The sequence below is a fragment of the Propithecus coquereli genome, unplaced genomic scaffold, assembly GCF_000956105.1.
Source record: "Propithecus coquereli isolate 6110/MARCELLA unplaced genomic scaffold, Pcoq_1.0 Scaffold50, whole genome shotgun sequence".
NCBI classification, from domain to species: Eukaryota; Metazoa; Chordata; class Mammalia; order Primates; family Indriidae; genus Propithecus; species Propithecus coquereli.
In genome coordinates, this window is record NW_012150841.1 from 6,345,589 (window position 1) to 6,369,514 (window position 23,926).

At 35.6% G+C, this 23,926-nt stretch overlaps 1 protein-coding gene across 1 annotated transcript in view; it reads left to right on the forward strand.

The window, feature by feature from the left end:
- POLA1 (polymerase (DNA directed), alpha 1, catalytic subunit) overlaps positions 1 to 23,926 on the forward strand; it is a 280,574-nt gene that overhangs the window by 133,280 nt on the left and 123,368 nt on the right. Inside the window, exons 33-34 of the mRNA XM_012656317.1 lie at positions 5,752 to 5,930; positions 7,630 to 7,761. Of these exons, the coding sequence (XP_012511771.1) occupies positions 5,752 to 5,930; positions 7,630 to 7,761 (311 nt within the window). The remainder of the gene's footprint in view (positions 1 to 5,751; positions 5,931 to 7,629; positions 7,762 to 23,926) is intronic.

Consider the following 23,926-nt stretch of genomic DNA (forward strand, 5'->3'; position numbering starts at 1 on the left):
AAAAAAAAAAAAAAAAAGAAATACTTAGTACTTACTTTTCTTACCTTTTTAAGTAAATTTTTTGTGGTTATGACATGCATACAGAAAAGTGCACAAAATCTAACTGAACAGCTTGATGGGTTTTCACAAGGTAAACCCAAACCAGTATAGTCAGCACTTGAGCCGAAGAAACAGTATATTACTGCATCCCCAGAAGCCCTCTCATGTCTCCTAGAAATGGTCCTCCATACCACCCCCACCAGAAAATTATGCTCATGACTTCTAATATCATATATATTTTTTTGGACATTACATGAATTGTGTCTTTATTCTTTGTGTCTGGCAGCTTTCACTCAATATCACGTGTGTGAGATTCATCTATGTAGTTGTACTTCATTTCATTGTGTGAGTATGCCACACCGTATGACTATCTACCATAGGTACACCTATGGGTTGTTTCCACATTTTTGCTATTATGAATAATGCCACTTCAAGAGTTGTACATGTGCTCTGTTGAACATAAGCATGTATTTCTGTTGGGTATGTACATAGGAATAGAATTGCTAGGCCATAGAGGACATGTATGCTCAACTTTAGTAGATATTGCCAATTTTCCAAAGTGGTTCTACTCATTTACACCCCCTATTAGCAGTATATGAGTGCTCCACATTCTTACCAACACTTGGTATTTTCTTTCTTCTTCATTTTATGTGGTGGTATAATGTTGTGATTTTAATTTGCATTTCTTTGATGACTGATAAAGTCGAACACCTTTTCACGTGCTTCTTGGCCACTCCTTTTGTGAGGTGCCTGTCCAAGTCTTTTTCTACTTTTCTATTGGCTTGTATTTTTCTTACTGATTTGTAGGCATTTATTACATATTCTAAATATGAGTCTTTTGGAAATATATATATTACAGGTTGAATGTCCCTTATCCGAATTGCATAGGACCAGAAGTGTTTCAGAATTTTTCAGATTTTTTAATATTTACATGTAGATAATTAGATATGTTGGGAATAGGACCCAAGTCTAAACACAAAAGCCAATTTTGTTTTATATATACCTTATACACATAGCCTGAAGGTAATTTTATGCAATACTTTTAATAATTTTGTGCATGAAACAAAGTTTTGACTGTGACGCATCACACCAGGTCAGGTGTGGAATTTTCCGCTTGTGGTAGTATGTGGACACTCAAAAAGTTTCAAATTTTGGAGCGTTTCTGATTTTCGGATTAGGGATGTTCAAGCCGTGTAAATATCTCCTATTTGGCATGCTTTTCTTTTCAAGTATAATTTATATAATTTACCATGAAATGCTGAAATATCAAGTATCATACAATCAGTTTATCAAGACACAGACACAGAACATTTTTATCACCCCAGAACATTCCTTTGGGCCCCTTCCCAATAAACACCCCCCTCACAAAAGCAACTGCTCATCAGATTTCTCTCACCATGAGTTTTACCTATTCTAGAATTTCATATAAATGGTTTCCTATAGTATATATTTTTGTGTGCAACTTCTTTCACTTAGCATAATATTTTTGAGATTCATCTATCTTGTTGCATGTATTAGTATTCATTCTTTTTCGTTGTTGAGTAGTATTCCGTGGTAGATTATACTAGTTTATTCACTCTTCTGTTGATGGACATCTGGATTGTTTCCATTTTTTGGCTATTATGAATAAAGCTGCTATGAGCATTCTTGTAGATATAGCATTGACCCTTTAAAAATTCATTAAATATTTTTTCTTTAATCATACTAAATTTTCAGTTTGTATATTGTCCTATAAGAAATCCAGACATATCATAGCCAGGATTTGTGCAAAAGATAAATGATTTGCTTCCTAAAAGAAATTTTTACAAAGAAATTTCACACAATAGGATTCCATTAATTAGCTTCCCTAGTAAGGTTAAATGATTCATATTACAAACAACTGCTTGGGAATACCAGTTAATCCCTTTACTCATTTAGAATTTCATTTATATGGATTTTCCCTCTTCCCTGCTTGCATGAACATATATAATTGGCTTTACTGTAGTTATTTGCAGTTGCCCTAATAGAAACCTCATCTTTGGAAGAAGAAATGTTTGATTAAATGCATCAGCCTCTCAAATAACTGTATGCTTTGAGTTATTAACAGTTTAAATACTCATTGGGAATGGGGGCAGGTGACCATTCTAAAAACAGGTATAATTTACAACCGTTAGGAAGTGCGATGGTAGAAAAAATAATTTTGTGTGAAGTGTCACATTGGGAGTGTGTATGATAAGACTGTGGTGATCTTAAGTAAAAACAGTACTGCTAAATTCATCCACCCCAATGCCTGTGATGTTACTTTCTATAAATACTTCTTGAAACATGAGAGTTTTGATCCTGTTGCCAAAATAATGTGAGATCCTAGAAATTTTCTAATTATAAATGACAGTATTTAAATTTCATTCCACTGCCTCTTCTGTCTCCCCCACCCCACCACAAGTGACTCGATCACTACAAGTCACAGGATTGAATCGAAACATACATCATCTCTTCTTATTGTTAAGGAAGCCATGGCTGCTGTTCCCCCCCGATAACTGGTTTTGCAGTGCCCGAGCAGGCTGCTCCTTCCTTTATTCTGCGCCTGACCAAATAATTCCAGTAACCTGTCAAAAGCTAGCCTAGTAGAAATAGAAGTTTCTTTTCTCAAATGGGGCATAAAGTTTGTTTCTTTAAGTCAGTTGTTCAGAGAAAGCTCTCTGTAGAAGAGGTAAGTAAGGAATTTGGAATTCAGCTTTGCATCCTTTACTCAAAGACTAGAATGGTTACTCACTCTATGGTGAGTAGTTTAATATTATATGATGTATATGCATGTAGGGAAAATGTGATAATAAAGATTTTTCTTTAATGTCATTTCTGACAGAAGTGTTGAATTTTGGAGCGACAATAATTACAAATGGAGTTATATGTAGCAGCTGTTTTGCAAATTTTAAAATTCAAATTCTCTACCTCTAGGTGGCAGCACCAGATACTTGTTTCCTGACTCACTTCAGCCTTACTGAGTTACGGTATAAGCAGTAAAACTTTTAAGTCTATCGAAACTTCAAAATAAGCTGCTATTACCAATTTCGTGAGGATTTGGAAAAATTAAAAGTATGTTTAATAGTTTGGGGCATGTTTAAGCCTGGATTTTCACCTTTTTGAAAAAGATAGCAGTAGCAGTGGTCCTTATTTTTGAACGTGGCATGTGTTTTCTTAAAACACTTTTTAACCTTCTGTGACTTGCCTATTGAACTCATAATTGCTCTCCCAAGAAAATCACTTGTTTAGATGACGTTTTTTTATTCAGGTAACTTGTACAAGGATCATTATATACCTAATATTTTAAGGCATTATAGTGTCTTCTCCCTTTATATTTTTAAAATGTAGCATTGAACTATTACCAAGAAAGTACTGAGATTGAAGCCCCTTCCCCTGGAAAAAATTCAGCTTGGGAATAAATCTGAAGTAATTAGCTGGGCCAGTCGGCTTTGTTACTGCCATGGGAAGATAAGAGTTGGTGGTGGAAATGGATATTTAGAGTAGATATTTCGTAAGGCCTGATATTTTTTCGCAGGTTTTGGCCAGTTGGGCATTTCTCCATAAGTAGCAAGATAGTCTATGTCCACTTTTGGCTTACTTGGGAGGCAGGCTGCCCTGAGCCAGTGCATGCAGTTTCATGCACTCCATTTCGCCAAGTGAGCCATGGCTGGTGGGGAGGGGTAGAGAGCAGCCCCTCTTGGTTCCTTTTTACAGCCCAGCCAATTTTGTATGTGTGCAAACCAGCATTGTTTTGTTCCTTGATTTTTGGATTGTGAAGGAAGCTTGAGAAAAATCTTGCTTATTTTTCCTTACTTTTTGATTAGTATTGGTCTGGGAAAGTTAATAATCATACGGTCAGAGAAAAGGTGAAGCTGCTTTCTCATAATTGCAAATAAAGCAAGACATTACGTGAATACAGTTGGATTCACAACTGAGTTTAATGAATTAGCAACAGTTACCCTTCACTACAGAGAAGAAATGGCCTCATTCACGGGCATGGTCTCTCTCACTCACTTCCTCAGCCCTTCCTTATCTTTAAATATGAGGGCGTATAGTCCCACAAAATTTACTGATTTCCTCTTTCTCTTAGGGTTTGGGTAACTTGTGACAGAAAAATGTATAATGAGTCTCGGAGCCAAGTCACCTATGTTACATTAATTTGTATCACTAACGAAGAACAGTTTTTGAAATTGTTCTGAATGTATCTTTGTTTTCATCATATACTGTAACTTTAGGATATACTTTAATTCCTACAAAGAGTAGCTATTAACTTCATATGCAGCATGAACATATTCTCATATTTTTCTAAATGTATAATCGTGAGTGAATATATATATAGTCTGGATTAAATGTTCATTCACTGTTTTATTTTTTCATTCAAATGACACTTATTGAATGCTTATCACACAGTAGGCACCACTAAATTCAGTTTGTCCTATATTATCCAATTTAAACTTCATAAATGTTATGATCAGTGATGCCACCTCCATATTGCAGGTGAGAAAATTGAAACTGTTTCATTCTTATTCTTTGTTTGGCACCTTTCCACCATACAAGAGTCTGCCTCAAGTATTTTATAATTGCTAGGTGTCACTTGATAACTGACCAAATAATATTTGGGATTTTGTCACTGAATTCTGAATGCATCTATCAGACTATGTACCTATGCAGCTGTTGATAGATTAAAAACAACTTTTAGATATTTTTGGTATTTGTGAACTTTTTGCTCAGTGACTGTTTTGTATTACTTATTTACCTTTGTACTAAAATATGATTGCTTTCTTTAGATTTCCAAAGGCTTAGACTTTTAGGGATAACTAAGGGATGCTTTTAAGAAAATAATGTAAGATATAGTATAGAGTAATTATCCCTAAGTATAAATTCAAATAGTAAATTTTGACAGATATGTTTTGACGAAGGGTGAATTAAATTGGTTGGCCTAAAGATGTTTCTTTCCTTTAAATAGTTTGTGGAAACAAAATAGCATAAACTATTCATCAGTTGATTTCGTGTGTTGTTTTGATTGAAATATGGAAGGTATATTTGGTTTCAGGATTGTTGGGGACATTTTGGCCTGTAGAATCTATAGATCCATTGTTTTTGCACGTATTTTAAATTTCTGAGTTTTGAACACCAAAAAAACCATGTTGCGTTTTTGTCTCAAATGCTGCTACTGAATTTTAACCACTGAATTAGATTGCAACCTACATGCTGTTAACTACTGAGCCAAGATGAAATCGACCACTGCATTGAAATCAGGGTTAGCAGTTGTATCTGCGCTTGAAGGAGTTGTAATGGCAGTGAGCCTGTTTTCTTTAATGGGATTTTTATTCTCTGATTTTATTCTCAGTTTTAATGGTGATGCTTTGATAATAAGAGCATTTCTTAATAACAATACACATTTATTTGAGGTTTTTCACTGTAACTTTAAGAAAATAATAAAAGCATCCTATAGAAGTAGTTGCTTCCAAGCCCAAATGTCCAGTGGCATACTTCTGTATTGCATTGTTGCAGTTACTTATTTTATTTATAAAGTAATCTCTTTTAAAAAGCAAAGTCATTTGTACCTGTGATCTTGAGTTCAAATGGTTGTGTATGTGTGTGCATGAATTTAAAATCTTTTTGTGTATGTGTGTGTGTCTCAGTTTTCTTCTTTGTGGTATTTCTTGGAAAAATACTTTTCTAAATTTGTTTTTTCATTTACATTAATAGGACTGGACCCTGCCCAATTTAGAGTTCATCATTATCATAAAGATGAAGAGAATGATGCTCCACTTGGTGGCCCAGCACAGCTCACTGATGAAGAGAAATACAGGGACTGTGAAAGATTCAAATGTCCATGTCCTACATGTGGAACTGAGAATATTTATGATAATGTCTTTGATGGTTTGGTTAGTTGTTTCTTTTTGTTTCCTTCTTTCATTTTTTGAGTGAATTAGTATAAAGGCCTTCCTCCCCCACTATAGGGTGTATAAAAAAGGGGAAAATGCACTCACACATTGCTTTCATGTCTTCAAAGAATTTTAGCATCGTATGAATTCTGCCTTCACAGCTTACTCTTAATTAAGTGTGCTTAAATATTGTTTTTGGCTTCCTACAGTGCTTGACCTTGGTTTTTAAATGGAATCTCTTAAAAATTCTAAATTATCTTAAAGTATTTTTATTGTAATTCCTTAATTAGTAACCTATATTTCCCTACTCCCAGCCCCCATTTATTAAGACTCAGAGCAATATTTTCCTTTATCTTAAATCAAGTTAATGGGAACTAAGTGTTTTGGGAAAGTTTTTGTTTATCTTTACACATCCCACTTACCTCCTTTTTGACAAAGGTACTCTTATTATCTTTTCTGCTGTCTTTGCATATCAGACATTTAAAAAGTCACAGAGAGACATTCCTCTCAAGAAGTACTGCCAAAAAATGTATCATTGACCTTGGATCAGAATTTGAAACTTGGCCAGTTTACTTGATTCCACTGCAGTGTTATGCATGTACTAGCCATTGGCAAACGAGTAGGCAGCAGAACTGTGTAAAACCTTGAAACCGAAGGAAAAGACATCCTTTATCTAAATTAAAAGTAATTATTTTAAGTTAATTTGGACAAACAGCAGATGTTTTGCATTTTTTTGAATCAAAACAAAGCAGTCTTTGGAAGCAAGTGCAAGGAAGAGGCAGACACAGATCAGCAATACTTGCTAAATCCTTGAGTTTTGCTTCATTACAGCTGTAAATAAGATAGTTAATTGCATGGAGGCTTGACGACTTGCAGATGGGCTAACTGTGGAAGAGCCGATGTCAAGCTCTAAAATCTCTTCCACCTGGAATTGCTTAGCGTGGCGGGTAGGGTTATGTACCAGATTGGAGCAGGAAACCAAGATGTTTAAGTATCAAGAAGGAAAACAAATGCTCCAGAAACCCCAACAGTTTTCCTATATATTATATTTGCTTTGTCTTTGTTCAAAACAAAACAAAACAAAACGTTTTCTCCAGTTACTAATATTAAGTCTTTCAAATTTCTACTTCTTCTGCCTCCCTTCCCCTATACAATTCATTTTTTTGGGAAAAATTGCAGAAATTTTATATTTACTAAGCTGTCAATAAGTGATACTGCTTTTGTGGTGCAACAGTTTTAATTTTTAGGCTTTATTCCTAAATTGATAAGATGAAAGCAAACTAACGTCATAAGAGCTCTTGCTTTATCTTCAAGTTTGGAATGAGTAAGTGCAAATTTAAAATTTCGATCAGTATCTCTAAGAAAGATGTTTATTTCCAGTAACATGACTTCACTGATATTTACAGAGGGAAAATTATTTTATCCATAGAGTCTGTCATGTATTGAATGTAAAGCTGTGATTTCAGGGTATTCCCTTTGGCTTTGTACTCCATTATGATGATGGCAAAAGAGTGGAAGTTACCTGTGACTAAAGGGGTTTGGGGGAGGACAGTAGTTGAGAAAAATAGGGTTAAAAACCCACCAATAAAATTAATTAAAAATATACTACACCAGGACAGCATGTAAGTTTTTAAGCACAAAAACCCTTTTATAATCCTGCAATAACCTTTTGTGTGCTTGTCTGTCCTAACTTCTGTAGGGGACTGACATGGAACCCAGCTTGTATCGTTGCAGTAACATCAATTGTAATGCTTCACCTCTGACCTTTATAGTACAACTGAGCAACAAATTGATCATGGACATTAGACGTTTCATTAAAAAGTACTATGATGTAAGTATCCATGATGAGGTTTTTTCCATACACAACTTATTGAGGTTTGGTACTTGCTTTATTTGTTTTTATGAAACTATAAAATTTTGAAAAGACTTTGGAGAAAATTCTTGGTGAAATGCTATTAATACGAATATGATAAAGTATGTAATTTTGGCATATTAGCATGACAAATGGTTTGATTTTATCTCTGGCATTACATCTCTTTCATTAATGAGCAGTATTTTAAATAATGAAAATTTTGTTTTTAAGAAAAAATGAGAATATGATCAGGAACTGTTTTAGTTTATCATTACCTGAATAAGACTGAATTAGTCACTCAGATTTTTGGACAGAGGAGGGGAAAAAAATCAATATTGCCTATCTTCAGCCAGTAAAGCCATAAAATCATGTGTGGCAATTTTAATAAACTGCCCACTAGCTAATACTTTGTGTTTATGTGGCAATCTAAACTACTCCATAGCCTAGTTTTGTGAAGAAATCAAAATAAACATCTTTTAAATTTCAATGCAGTTTGACTGGCATTTTAAAGAGAATGTCTAATTTTTATAAATATATAGTAAAAATGCCAGAATAGTGAGTGATTTGTCTTCTTTAGAAAGAAGGCTTTTATTCGAAGTTTTTGTTTTGTTTTTAATATATGAATGAGGTTTTTTCTCTTTGAAAATTAAAATAAAATATTTTTTAAAAACCCACATTTCCCATTTGATTTTTCTTAGTGTTTCATTATGTCATTTGTCATCTGAACAAATTTTCTGTTACTTGAAAGTTCATCATAACTTTTTGAAAGAAACTACATGGGTAAGACGTTTCTTAAAAAAAAATGGCTAAGGCTATATTAGGTAAGGCCTATGAATTTTCTCAATATCATTCTGTACTTTCTCCTTATATGTTAGTTAACATATAACATAGCATTTTCTTCTTTAAAGTTGAATTCATTATGTGAAAAGTAACTATTAGATCATTAGGATGAAGAGTGAAAACACAGAGTTCCAGTAGTATGATTTTGGTGTAGAATAATTTATATTTGTCAAAAAAGAAAGTAAGTTTGTCTGAAGATTTTTTAAAAATAATAATTATGACTACATTTTGGGAAAATCTGAATCATTTTAGTGAATAATCCTATGCTGCATTCAATGAACAGTTGGATCGGAATAAAGGTTATCTGTGGGGTCACATTCTGCAATAGATGAAACATACAGCACGTGAAATGTTAGGCCTTTATTTAACATGAAGAGCCCAAATCGAAACTATTCAGCTCCTAATTTATAGGACTCATTGAGCAGAGTATGATTCTTGACTCTTGGGAAGAGTTCTGAGTTTTTTCTCTGTGTTTAGTCTATCAAAATCTTCACCATGGAAATGTTAATATTAGAAGAAGCTCATCAATTTCCTTCTATAAGAAGGAACAGTCTGTTTTGACTAAGTTGAGAATATGCAGAAAAATGATCTTCTGTATATTTAGAAATATGCCCTAACTGAAAGATTGATTTCTAACGTAATTTTTGGTGTGTGTTGTGGTGGTGTTGGTGGTGGTTGTATAAGTATTTTTCAAGCTAAATAACCTACTTTGAGGATCCAGATATTTAATATAAGGTTTCTAGAGCATTTGCTTTACTTGTCTTGTCCACCAGCCATCTCACTAACAGAAAGTAACAATTTTTCTGTAGTTAACTGCCCACTCGATTGACTTTTCTAAGGGATTTCTAATCAGAATAGACAAATGTGACTCCTGAGGTTGAATATTGATATGACTGTCATCTAAATTAGGAACTTATTTCTCTACTTTCTGATCTTAATCATATGTAATTGAATGGGAAAGAAAGAAATCCATTATTTGTTCTTTTCATGGCCCCATGCTAAAAATGTTTCAAATATTTCCAAGATCAGAGCTTTTATACAGAAAGCTCATGCACCTCTAGGTTCTATTTTTTTGGTAGACCATCCTATTTCATCCTAGAAAGAAATGGCATTGAGTTTCTTTTGTTGTGCCTCAAGTGATAGTGATGACAGTTCCGTATGATATATCATAGTGCTGGTAATCCAACTGGAGACTAACACACCAAGTGTACTAGAAGCAAAGATATTGATAGTAAGTACTGAGGTTAAGTGACTGTTCTCTGAAGCTAAATACCAAAATGGTTTTTCTCCTATTTCGGAACTTAAAAAATACTACCCACTAGACATAAAACTTGTTTGTGGGCTAAGGGTAAGAGTCTCATTTATTTTTTATTTTTTTATTTTAGTCTTAGAATCACTGCAGGGGAAGTCAACCTGCACTGAGAATGGAAGGCATCTCTATAAGGAAAGAACTTTAGGAAGATGAGTAGAATATGGTACTTGACCAAACACTATAACCTGCCACGGAACATAGTTCTATATCACTAAGAAATCAGGTTGTCAAGAAAAAAGGGACAACAGTTTGGGATAACAAAGTATACTTCTAAATCACTTTAAATTTGGAAAAATGTATCACATATTTTGTTCCGTCATGAATAGTACTGACTGAATAAATATGATGTAACATATATTTCTAAAAGTTTATCTGGGAATTAATCTATATCACATTACAATGTTTTAATATTGACTTCTTTATAGGAGAAGAGATGCTTTTTCCCCCCTCATCATATAGCAATGATTGTATCCCTTGAATTCTTATTTCCTAGAACATTTAAATCTTGATATACACAGAAATACAAAAAGCACTGAGCAAGGATATTTTAAGTTATATATTAATTTATTCAGGAGGAAGAGAGTTCTGTACTTTATCCCAAGATTTGACGAAATGTTGAAAGACTTTGAGGAAGCACAGAGAACCTTAATTCAAAGTTGATTTCATGCCCTAGTCCTTGTTGGTTCCTTTGTACAAAGTTAAAATTGAACTAGTATTTTTTGAAAATCATAAAAAGGCAGCTTAAAGACTATATCTCAGCTTTTAGAAATGTTTTTGAAAGACTCAATTTTACAGAGAAAAATTGATATGTGTTCCCCCTCCCCTTAAATTCTGCTCCAGAAGAGCAAATAGACACACACACACAAAAGGGAGAGAAACACTAGCTAATCTAAATTGGGAAATGAAGAGGGCTTTTTTTAAGCAAGAAAATTTCATCATCTTGTCAGCTGGCAGAATGCCTGCTGTGTGGATTCACAAAGGCTAAGAATTACACTTTCATGAAATTTTCCTCACTAACTGCCCTGGTTAATTTGAAAGATAACCCACTGTTCTAATTCATTCCTCAATTGGGCGGTGCAGGTTTTATCTTTGATCTGACAAAGCATTTGTGTTAATCGTTTTGGCCCTCCACTAGACACTCTTGGGATTGTGCTTTTACAATAAATGTGTCTGTGATAGCTCTTTAGTCTATTATACTTACAATAGATCCATAGAACTGGTAATTAATTCTCCACTGCTTTGGAAATGGGAAGAATAGGTGTAGCTCTGTCAAGTGCTGCTGGGAAGTTTGTTTAGCTGGTTCATTTTTGAAGTGTTCCCCTTAGCCATCCAAGAAGCAGCCACAGAAGAGTCTGAGATTGAGATGCTGGCCTATTCTGATGACTTGCTGATAAATGGGAAATCTGACCCCTCTTGGTACCTGGGAGGGGGTAGTGGGTCATTTACTTTCATCTGAAGTACCGTTAGTTATAATGTACATTAAACCCTCATTTTAATACTTAAAGAGCCATTAAAGATGGAGCCTCTGGAAGATGCAAGGTGATAGTCAACTGAAATATATTGCCATATTCTCCTTGATGGCTTATGCAGGTTTTACAAAAGTGTTCAAATGGAGCAAAATGTGTTCCTCACTAGCTTTCTAGTGTTTCTAGCTACTTGTAAAGGAACGTTACTTGCAGTATTTTACGATTTTTAAGCATCAAGATATTGCTGGCCCTAGATGGGGCTGGCCCTCCATCTAAAAGTATTAATAGATAAACAGTTAGTCAGTACCATGCATATGATAACCCTTGTGACAGTTGCTAGGGCCAGAAATTGGTGGTCGAATTACTTAAGACAGTTGCTCTGGGTTTTATAATCTCAGAATTTTCCCGCATTAAGCTTTTTAAGGATTGGGGCTGTGCTTTCTTCTGTGTCTCATCTGTGATCTCTGCCACAGCCCCTTGCTCTCAGAAGTGTGTACATCGTAATGTTTGGTAACCAAAGGAACCGACAAATAAAGGTTGTACTTTGCGATTTTTTTCCTTAAATTCTTTTTTTGTGCTGCTGTCATGTTGGCAGAAGATTTATTAGTGATATACAAGATTCCCGGATTAACACAAAATTTCACAGTATTTTAAGGTCATGAAAGCACTGACAAATGAACCTCTTTGTAACTCTTCCCTCTGTATTTTACATCACTGATTACTGTGGATTTCCATATATGCCTATCCCCAACTCAGTAGCCTTAATTTGTTTTCTCCCCCAACCAAGTATCAGGCAAAGAGGCATTGACCAGAAATACCATCATGATGCAAAATAGCACTCTGCCTAAATGTACTTTTATTGTCCTGATAGAAGAGTCTATCTCTAACTACATAATGTGGCAAAGAAAGAGGATGCCAAGCTTTGTTACTTTCTCATTCCTGCTCTCTTCTTATATTTTTCTCTTTTACTTCTTAGTATATCAATTATGGCATAAGCCACGATTTTTATCTCTTTGGGGCCCACTTTTATGAGGAATTTAAAGGATAATGTCCAGTGTATGTTGCCTCATGATGCAAAGATTTTCTTATGCACACATGTGTGAGCAGCTAGATGAGAAGGGAGCATTCATCCAGTGATGCTGAGTCTTGGCGTGGTGGCTGTGAGTTCCTCTGGAAAAGCCACACATCAGAAAGTAGAGTGGGATGTTTTGTAGTGTGTTAAGAATCCATACTAAGCTTCTTTTTTCAAGCTTTGCAAATTAAAAAAAAAAAACTTTGTTAATTTTGAAATGGATATGCATTCCTCAAAGAAAAAATTAATAACCATTAAGCATAATGTTAAGCCAGAGATTGAATTGTTAAGCCAGAGCTGCCTTGTATCAAAAAATGCAATGAGGGCAGAATGAAATATTTGTTAAAATATCTGTTCCACAAAAATAGACACTGATTTAGCATCACAGGCAAGCACCATCCATAGTGCCCATCAGTGCTTGAAGAAGGGTAATTTCAGTAGGAATGCACAAAACTAAATTAATAAATAAATCTGATAAATTAGAGATGAAGCAGCCTCCCATTCTATTGCCTCCATGCCCACACCCATGTAAATCACTAACAGGGCATATTGTGCAGGTGGATCTGTGAGTTTCGGTGTTCAGCAACTCTCTACTGTTCTGCAAATATTCAGTGTTCAATAACCCTCAAAATTTCTCATTTCTTACCTGTGGTGTTGTGGGCTGATAGTTTTTAGGTTATAGGTTGCAATATGCAGTAGTATCACAGGTGTATTAGTTCGAAATAGTTTAAACTCTAAGCACTTTTGGAATTATTGTTTATTTCTGGCCTCTGCATTTATATTTAGACATTTAAAAAGAATAAATTTGGTTTCTTTTTTGTAAAGACTCTAACAGCATAATTATAAGTGGTACAAAAAGCATGCAAAGAAGCAATAGATATCCATCCCACCCATTCAGCATCACAAGTGGCCCAATCCATGCTGCCCAACAGTGCTTGAAGAAGGGTAATCCATAGAACTCATCTTAACTCTTATTAAAACAAAACAAAAAGAATATACTGAGAATTAGTATTTCTTTTTGCTTCACACCATTTGATTAGGAAGCTAAGTATAAATGAACACCAGGGACACCAATTGCATTTTTTATATTTGGTATTCTTATACCAGGGACCACTGGTGGAGGGGTTGGTATGTTTTTATTAGTGAATGGCTGATTTTTCTTAGATATGTAGGTCAAACAAGCTAATTTTGAGTCAGGTATAACATTTTACTGCTATGCCATGGTGTGTTCTCACAGAAAAACTAAAGAAACAAGGGATTTGGTGATGGTTGGAGTAGAATCTCGTTGTAAGTAAATTTATTACTGTACAAATCTGAGTGAATAACAGGGGAAATCCAGTCCCCTAAAACATGCCAACTATGCATTCTGTACAATCAGCTTGTTGTGGTATATTACCTATTATAAAGGAGATTTAATAAGCAAATAGGATCAGATACAGCCTTTTATGCTACCTCACTTTTATCCTTTATAAAATAACCAACATTTACCTGTATCTTCTATATTTATCAGAACACTTCTTTATCTTTGATTTCATTGAATCATAACCTTATGGCATGGAGCTTGTTTGAGGAGGCTCAGAACTAGAGCATGATTCTGGCGAGCTAACATGGGACCCACATCAAATTTCGAGGTGCCCAGACGACAGAGAACTGTGTTGAGGACTATTGAGGACTGACCCCAGAGCCACCAATGAGATCTAGATCTGAGCTTGGGCCATAGTCTCCTTTATCTGTATCATTCCCCACGTATGGATATCCACCTTCCTGAGAGGTGGAGGCAGTTACAGCCACAGCCCTTGCCTTCCCTTTCCCTGCATTCTAAAAGCTTAGCACTGGATTGTATCAATATCAGACAAGCCAGTGCTAGCCTCACAATCTCTGATTTTGTACTCAAACCTCTAGGTCAGAGTCCCTGTCTAGTCTCTTACAACTCTGTACCTTGAGCTGGTTACTGAACTTGTCCAAGCCACAGTTTCCTAGCCTATGAAATGACAGTAAGTAATAGTACCTGCCCCCCTCATGGTTTTAATGAGAACTATATGGGGTAATGCACTTAAAGTGCTGAGAAGGTGCATAGAAAGAGCTCATTATTAATGATCATTGTTCCAATCTGAGACGTGGTGAATGAACATGGCTCGGCTGTGTTCCTTTGTGTGCTCAGAACTGCCAGAAATTCAGAACTCGGCTAGGGCCTTGCTGCCCCTGTCTTTCTGAGGTGTCCATCTGGAAGCTTTTGTCTTTGCTGCTCTCCCTCTCCCATCCATTCAGAACAGTATCATACTGTGTGCTGTGCTTCCTTTTGGCCCTCTCAGTGTTGGTCAATAGAGTCTCAAAGTCAGCCTTGAGAAAGGTCACTAGGCTATAACTCCTTCAAGGCCCTGGACCCAGTATTGTGCCTAACCTGGTAGGTGCTCAGTAAATTTTATTAATGAATTCACGATATTCTTAGAGGTTGATGCTATCAAGTGACTCTCCCAGGTCATACATGCTCTCCTAGCAATAAGACTGTGACCAGACTTGGTGATCCTAGTACTGAATTCTGCCTTTAATTAACTAGGAAGATAGTCAGTTATGGATACCAAGTTGCTCACCATATTCACTGCAGTCATTCTTACAATAGGATGGATCAAGAGCCCTGGACATTAGCATTATAAGCTGGGCCAGGTCACAAGGCTGACTGCAGCATGAGTCCACAGGCTCATTATAGCCACCCAGCAATGGACCAGCTCAGCCATTGAAGGGAAGCACATGTGTTGAACCTGGGGTTTCAACAACTTCTGATATGGTTTGCCTCCTCTGGAGGGAAAATTGGAGACTTTTTGAAATGCTGAGGAAATGCCATAGGAGTTGTCAAATATCTGAAAACAAGTGGGTAAAAACAGAAAACTACTTGTGCCAAAACAGAATTCCTTTCTTCAGTTTGATTTCTCTAACCTTGTGTTTTTAGGAAAAACTCAACTTCAGGTCTAACTCCAGTCATCTAGAGCTACTATCTTGTAGTAGAGTAAGAAATTGAACCAGAACAGATTTCATTTAACCTTTCAAAAGTGAGATTTTCACACCATTGACCTTCCTGACTTCAAGGAGCAAAACAGAACTATCAGTTCTCCGTTGCATGTGTCAACAAGAGATGGGAGGAGAGCACCCAGGCAATGGCTGTCTTTCATATTTGCTTTGCCCAGAGAGTGTGCATTATGGTTCACATGTGGAAATCAGCCCTTTGCAGATAGTTATAGATAGGAATTTCCAGATGGTCCTGTCTAGCTTAGTCTTGCCTTAAACAGAATAACCATATTTCTGTTCAGGAGGAGTTTAATTCCGCTGCCTTTCCAAGGCACCATAGAAAAATTCTCAAAGCCTGGATTTCAAAAATACTACTGATAAAAATTAGAGTGCTGATCTTTTCTAAGTGATGGATGTTGGGGTTTTTTTGTGTGTGTGTGTGCTTGGCATAAATCGGGTAGCTTTACCATATGTTTATACCAACACCTAAAGTGTATTGGCCTTAGCTTGCTTTTGAAAAGCAATGTATATATAACTTTTTGTCCGGGTTCAAAACTCATCTGACTCTTAGCACTCTCTCTACTTTTTTTGTTTTCGTTTTTGCTATGCTCCAGCATATAATTCTTAGGATAGGTGGTTTTATGAGGTACATCACCCAGTGTGTTTCCTGAAAGGTCCCTAGCCTCGTTCAGGCTGCGTAGGTGCTCAGGGTTTCTTGGCCGTTTGAGGAGATCTTGATGCTCCCGGGAGCCTAGATGATTTGCTGGCCCAGCTCTCAGGAGTCCAGCCTAGCAGGGCTTCAGTCTCCATCTACCAGAAAAGAATGTTCAAGAATCTTGGCAAGAAGTAGCAGGAAAAAAAACAAAACTGCCCAGGATTTACATCTGTACGTATACTAAGGATTTAGAAGCCATGTAGATGAAGTCACAGCTAATCTTCTGAGGATAATTTCCTTCAACCACAGCTTTGCATCTAAAGATGTTCGTGAGCCATTTCTTCTAGGAATTGATCATCAAAAAAAGATCAAAGGAAAGCCCAGATTCAAAAGAGACCTATTTAAAATTTCCCAGCAAAATAAATTCTGTTGCTGATGAGTGTGCGCAGTGATATAGCACAGTGGTTCACAAACCTTTTGGTTTGTGGGACTCTGTACATTGTTAAATTACTGAGGATGCTGAAAAGTTTTCATTTATTTGGGTTATACATATTAATATTTAAGTTAAAAGTGAGAAATTTCCAAAGTATTAATCTATTTATAAGTAACAACAAACCTATTATATAAGAAAATAACATTTTGATGAAAAATAACTATATTCCAAAGCAAAATAATTTGATAAGAACAGTGGCATTATTTTACATTTTTGCAAATCTCTTTAACATCTGGCTTAGAAGACAGCTGGATTTTCACGTCTGCTTCTGCATCCCATCCATTGTGATATGTTATTTTGGTGGAAATGCATGAAGAAAATTTGGCTTCACACAGATAATGTAGTTGGAAAAAGAGGAAATATTTGCAATAGTCTTTTCCATTAATTGTAGGTCTTCTTTTTTATCACTACACCAAACCTTATAATCAGGTAGTTTCTTAAAGATTATTTGTAATGTGGAATCTGAAACCAAATCAATAAACTTTTTATACTCTGGTACATTAAAATCCATTGCTTTGTCTTACACTTTGAATGAATCATTTACCCGTGCATGATTTTGTAACATCATACATTGGTCATTTAGAAAATATTGTTTTACTGACTTATGAAGACTTTCCAAATGTTGACACATTTAATTATATAATTTTTTAAAATAAAATTTGTTCATATCACCACTAGTCTCATCAGAAGAGTCTTTAAATATTGGGAAGCTGTTGAGCTCATGATGATGGATACAAATCTTCCAGTGAAAACTCATTGAAAGCTGGAATTTTACCATTGGTAAAAAATACTGTCAGTTGATTTTCTTGAAGTGACAGGCTCAGTTGGTTTATTTTTGAGAAAATGTCTGTCAGATACCCAGGTCTCAATAACCATAGTTTGTCAGTTATTCTTTCAAGTAAAAATGGTGTTCTTTAAACAAAGTGGTTAGTTTAGCTCACAGCTCAGTTGCACAAGTACTTTTCCTGGAAACAACTACTGTACTTCAGTACATGATAATAAAAAGATATTAATTAAGGGTTGAGATTTAATAAAATTTTTTTCTCATCAAGGGCATTTTTAAGTGAAACTGGCTTAGTTGACTATTTGTTACTGTGAGTGCCTGATGGTGAGGAGTACAGTGATGAACGGTACAGTTTGGGGCCACTGTTTTGATTGATGCTAATGTGCCAGGAGTTTTACCTATCATTGATTTTGTACCATCAGTGCAAATGTCAACACAGTGGAAAAAGACCAATAATGTCTTAGTAATATTATAAAAATTGTTTTGGATTTTTGGACCTCAGAAGTTTCACTTTCAGCTCTAGTAATTTATCCTGAAGAAATATACCCCAAAATTTATGTGCAAGAATATACATTGATGAATTATTGTTTATAATAGTAAAAAATTAGATATAACTTAGATATCTAAGAATAAATGATTATTGAATAAATTATGCTATATCAGTGAAAAAGTATTAATATATATGTGGCCAATCGAAGCAATATTTTTTATAGTATAATCTATGGTATAAAAGAACAAAAAACCAGTATTTTGTGAGAATAAAGACACAAGAAAATGTGAGAAAAATGTTAAGGGAGGAGAAGAAGAAACAATATATAAAGAACGGTTCAATTATGTGATAAAGGTACTATGTGTATATAGATGTGTGTAAAGAAATAATTAGAAAAATGAATACCAGAATGTTAATAGTAATTATCTTAAGTGGTAGGAATATGAGTGATTTTAATTTGTTTTTATATATCTATTGTCTAAGTGTTCTACAATGAGCATATACTACTTTTGGGGGGGCTATTGGTTGCATTTTGAAAATTTATTTTTAAATGTACATACAGTAAAATTTACTCTGGTGTACAAAGTGTTGACAAATGCATAGAATCATGTAACTACTACCACAGTCAAGATACAGAACAGGGTTATAATTTCTGGCATTACCTTCCATCTGAGACTCACCGTGCCGAATATGCTGCCAAGCCCAGAGATGCGCAGAGTGGAGCTTTGTAATGTGTGTGTTTCTTTGCTTGGCAAGGAGTGGGTAGGTAATTGACCTGTGAATATAAAATGAAATTCCGGGGACAATTCCCCCAAAGAATGTTGGAGAAAAATTCTAACATTTCCACTGGAGCTTCATCACAAGAGAAATTTTAGCTCTGAGGATTTGGGAAAGAAAACTAAGTCATATCTTCAATTTATTACTTCCTTTCGATGGTTCATGAAGACAGAGAAGCCCAGCACCAGGTTCTGGGATTCCAGCACTCAAGTATTATAATTACAGTCATCCCTTGGTATACTTGAGGGATTGGTCCTAGGAACCCCTGTATACCAAAATCTGTGTATTCTCAGGTTCCCCAGTAGGGCATATGGTACCCTCAGATAGGAAAAGTCAGCACTCTATGTACTTGGGTTTCACATCCTGTGGATACCGATCCACATTTGGTTGAAAAAATCCATGTGTGAGTGGGCCCACACAATTTAAACCCATGTTGTTCGAGGATCAACTGTATATTCACTACTCCTGCTTTCTAGAAATTAGACCTAGGTATTAAGCCACTTAAAAGGGCAACTTAACATTCCTATATTCAAACATGCATCCATTTTAACCTACCCAAGTCTATAGCAGAGTTTATTCTTTTATAAATTCTAGCACATGTATAGATAGATTCACGCACCCACTGCCACAATCAAGATATGAAACAGTCTCTAAAAAACTTCCTCCTGCTCCCTCCCTTTATACTCATACCCTCCTTCCCATTCCTAACTCTGTCAACTATGATCTGTTCTCATCACTAGAGATTTGTCTTTTCGAGAATGTCATACAAATGGAATCTTATAGTATACAGCCTTTGAGACTATCTTTTAGTTCATTCCTTTTATTGCTGAGTATATTCCATCATATAGATCTGTTTGATAGGATATTTGGGTTGTTTCCAGTTTAGAGCAATTACGAATTCAGCTGCTATAAACATTTGTGCACAGTTTTTTGTGAAAGCATGTATTTTCATTTCTCTAGGATAAATACCCAGGAGTAGGGTTGCTGGCTCATGTGTTTCACCTTTTAAGACATTGTCAAAGTATTTTTCAGAATGGCAGTACCATTTTTCACTCCCATCAGCAGCATGTGAGAGTTCCAGTTACTAGGCATCCTCACTGGCACTTGGTGGTGTTGATATTTTTTATTTTAGCCATTCTAATAGGTATGGAATGGTATCTCATCATGGTTTTAATTTGCATTTTCCTGATGACTAGTGATGTTGAACATCTTTTCATGTGGCTATTTGCCATCCTCCTATCCTCTTTGATGACGAGTCCTAAGTTTTTCCCCATTTTTTGTTTGGATTGTTTGTTGTTTTACTGTTGAGTTGTGAGAGTATTTTATATATTCTAGTTACAGGTCGTTTGTTAGATAGTGATTTTCAAATATTTTCTCCCAGTGTATAGCTTATTTTTATTCTCTTGATAGTGTCTTCCATAGAACAAAATTTTTACATTTTGATCAAGTCCAATATATCAATTTTCTTCTTTTATAGATTGTGCTTTTAGTCTCATGTCTAAGAACTCAAATTTTATTTCTAGATCTATGTTCCATTTTGCGTTAATTTTTGTATTATATATAAGGCATGAGGCTTAGGACAAGTTTCATTTTTTTCCTTTGGTCTATGTATGTCCAATTGTTCCAACGCCACTTGGTGAAAAGACTGTCCTTCCTTCACTGAATAGCTTTTGCACCTTTGTCAAAAACCATTTGAGCATACTTGTGTGAGTCTGTTTCTTGGCTCTTGTTCTCTTCCATTGATCTCTTTGTTTATCCCTTTGCCAAACCCATAGTCTTGATTAGTGTAGCTTTATAGTAAGTCTTGTATAGTGTGATTCCTTCATTTTATTTTTCAAAAATGTTTTCGTTAATCTAGTTCTTTTGCCTTTCCATATAAATTTTAGAGTCAGCTTGTCATTATCAACAAAGAAATCATGCTAGGATTTTTACTGGAATTATGTCTGTATCACTTTGGGAAGAATTGACATCATTATTATGTCAGGTCTTCCAATCTACAAACACAGTATGTCTCCTCATTTACTTAGGCCCTCTTTTTTCCTTTCATTAGCATTTTATAGTTTTTAGCATGTAAGTCCTGTACATGTTTTGTTAGATTTATACCTAAAGAGTACATTTTGGGAGAAGTTATTGTTTTAAATTTTGGTTTCCAATTGTATTCCCTAGTATATAGAAATGCAATTATATAATATTTTTTTCTGCTATTTCTATAGTTCAGAAAATTACAGGTAAATCATTTGGTTCTCAAAAGGGTACTAAGGACCTATGAAATGCTAAAAATAACCTACATAAATGTATTGTTTATATACAGCCCTTAAAATTAATTTTGTTGCTGAATGCGGTGGCTCATGCCTGTAATCCCAGCATTTTGGGAGGCCAGCGCAGGAGGATCGCTTGAGGCCAAGAGTTCAAGACCAGCCCGGGCAACATAGCGAGACCTTGTCTCTAAAAAAGTTTTTAAAAAATTTATTTTGTAAATCTATGTTTATTGGCTCAAATAATACTGCTGAGTATTAAAAAATATCAGCTTATGTAGTGTAATATTACTTTTGTAAAAGTCATAGATTTGTATAAATGTGTGTATATATGTCTAAAGAGATTTCTAAAAGGATATTTAAGATATGGCAAAAATCCTGTCTGTGTGGTGAAAGTTGTAGGTGATTTTTATGTTTCCTTTATTGCTTTTCTCTATTTGAATATTTCACAAATAGACATGTATTATTTTTATTGAAACAATTAGGCTGCTTGAAAAAGGAAAAATAAAACAGTGAACTTTTATATTATTCTTACCAGTGAGTAAAGATAATGTACTCTCAGGTCCTATTTGGGAATTAAGTACTTGCATCCTAGAAATCTTGACACTGCCACAGGCAACAATTTTGAGATTCTAAAATTTTATATGGAAAACGAAAGGAACACGTTAACACAGATGGAACATTCTACGAATGCTGCATTTGGAATTTTTCTTCACTCCAGCATTTCGTTTTTATCACCTGCTTGTCTCTTTACGAGGCAAAGACAGCAGATCTCAACCTTGGCTGTACAGTAGAATCACCTGGGCAGGTTTTTAAAAAGAGTAGCTGATAACTTAGCCCACCCTGGAAAGTTAGATTAGAATTTCTGGGGGTGGGGACAGGGCATTTTTAAAAATTCATGTGATTACTAAACCCTTCAAAAAATACATGTTAATGAATTCTAATGTAATGTATAAAAACCACTGAGTATTTTAACATGTGATTTCCATGGATTAGATGTTAGAATATGAAAATAAAGGTTATATATGCTTTCACGCCTGTATCGAGTTGACTATGTACTTATAAGAAGAGAATTACATTTCTAAAATAAAATGAGTTCTCATGTGACCAAAAATGATTTTATGAAAACAACCCACTGCATCTTTTTAAGATTTAAGCATTTTTAGTGGGAATTTACCATCTTTATTAAGTCTTCAGGTATATTGCTGACACTTGACAAATGGCAGATAATTAACATTGCTCAACTTTGTTCTCCGTTGTGGATATGATTGTATAAACCTAGGTGAGAAGTATTTGTGTATAGAAATTTCATCTTCACTGTATGTCTTCTAGGAGACCTCCTGTATAATTTTGTAATATCATCTGATCCTGAGTATGCTGAGGAATTACGATCTTTCTAGCCTTTTAATGTAGTTCTGAGATCTGCAATCCTGTCACCACCTTCCAACCTTGACTGTGAATCACCATAGTCTCTTTTGGACTACCTTTGGCTTCTAAGCTGTAGGAAGTGCCTAGTTTTGTACAGCCTACCACTCTGTGAGCAGGGCCCATGAGTCAAAATGGGGCAATCCCTGGCTGCATTTCTCAGCATTCCTTGTGGGGATCAGCTAACAGAAATGAGATTCTGTAACTTCTTCAATATCTAGAAACGTGAATGAAAATATAGGACTGTCCATCTTTTGGAATGTGTTGGCCTTCTTCACGGTTCCCATGGGAACTTTGAAAATCTTGGAAACTGGGTTTACTTAGCCACCTGTCTACAGGGGTTGTTAGGAATGAGGCAAGCTGTCTGGACTTTCCTCCTCCCCAAGCATCAGTTTTTCCTGCTCTTGCGTACCCAAAGTATTTTATATGCCTTCAAGAAAGAGACAAGTGATTTTAAAAGGAGAGGATTCTGTTATGCTAATATACATTGTATGTTACACAGTGCATTGCCGTTTTCAAAGCATTTTCATACCATACCTAATTTGTTCCTCATAGTATTCTTGTGAGGTATACAGAGCAATACCCTCCAGTATTTCCCAGCCTGGGATAACAGAAGCCCACGAGTTGCCCACATTGGATATCATGGTATATGTATTCTTCTTACATTGCATTTTCCTCCATTCTCACTGCTTTAATTCAATTCTTGATCATCTCATCCTTAGCTTTAATTGATCTCCCTGCCTTGGTCTATTCCTGTATCCATCCATTCTTCACATCGTTTCCAGGATTATGTTTCAAAACAGGGTTAATAATGTCATCTTCCAGCTTAACAACCTTCTGTGGTTGCTCATTTCTTACAGATTAAAATTCAAATTCTATAGCATTGCATTAGGCCCTAAGCCAGCCTTTCTACCTTCTCTATCCTCACTATCCCCTGTGGGCCATCTGCCCCCCACAATGGAGAGCTCGGTATTCTTCAAAGATCCCATGCACTTGCTATTTCGATGCCTTTACTCCTGTCATTTCTGCCTAGAACCATACCCCACCATTCATGACACCAGATTTTGTGAAATTCTCCCTCTGCCTTCAGTGGCAGTCTCCAAAAAACCTTCCACTCTCCAGGCAAAATATCTTATTCTCTCTTGCTTGCTCCTGTAACCCTTTGTACACACCTCTGTGACAGCACCTATTGCCAAGTTCATTGGCTCTCGTCCCTATAGGCCATGAACTCCTTGTGAACACAAGCTGTGCCATGTAGTGTTGTGTTTTGCTTCGTGTCACCTGAGCAAAGCACAGTGCCAGGGACATGGCTGAAACAGGACTTGTTTGAGCAAGGGAGTGATTTTTGGAACCTTCAGAAAAGCTGTGGGTATTGTATTTATGTTTGATGGAATAGCCAATTAATTCTTTTTTTATTATTAATGACTCTACAGCCAGTAGACAACATTTTCCAAAATGTCATCTTTAATCTCTTTTGCTATCTAAACTTCAGTCACCCTAGGAATCTCTAAGAAGTTAAATGTACTCTTGCATTATACACACACACACACACACACACACACACACACACAC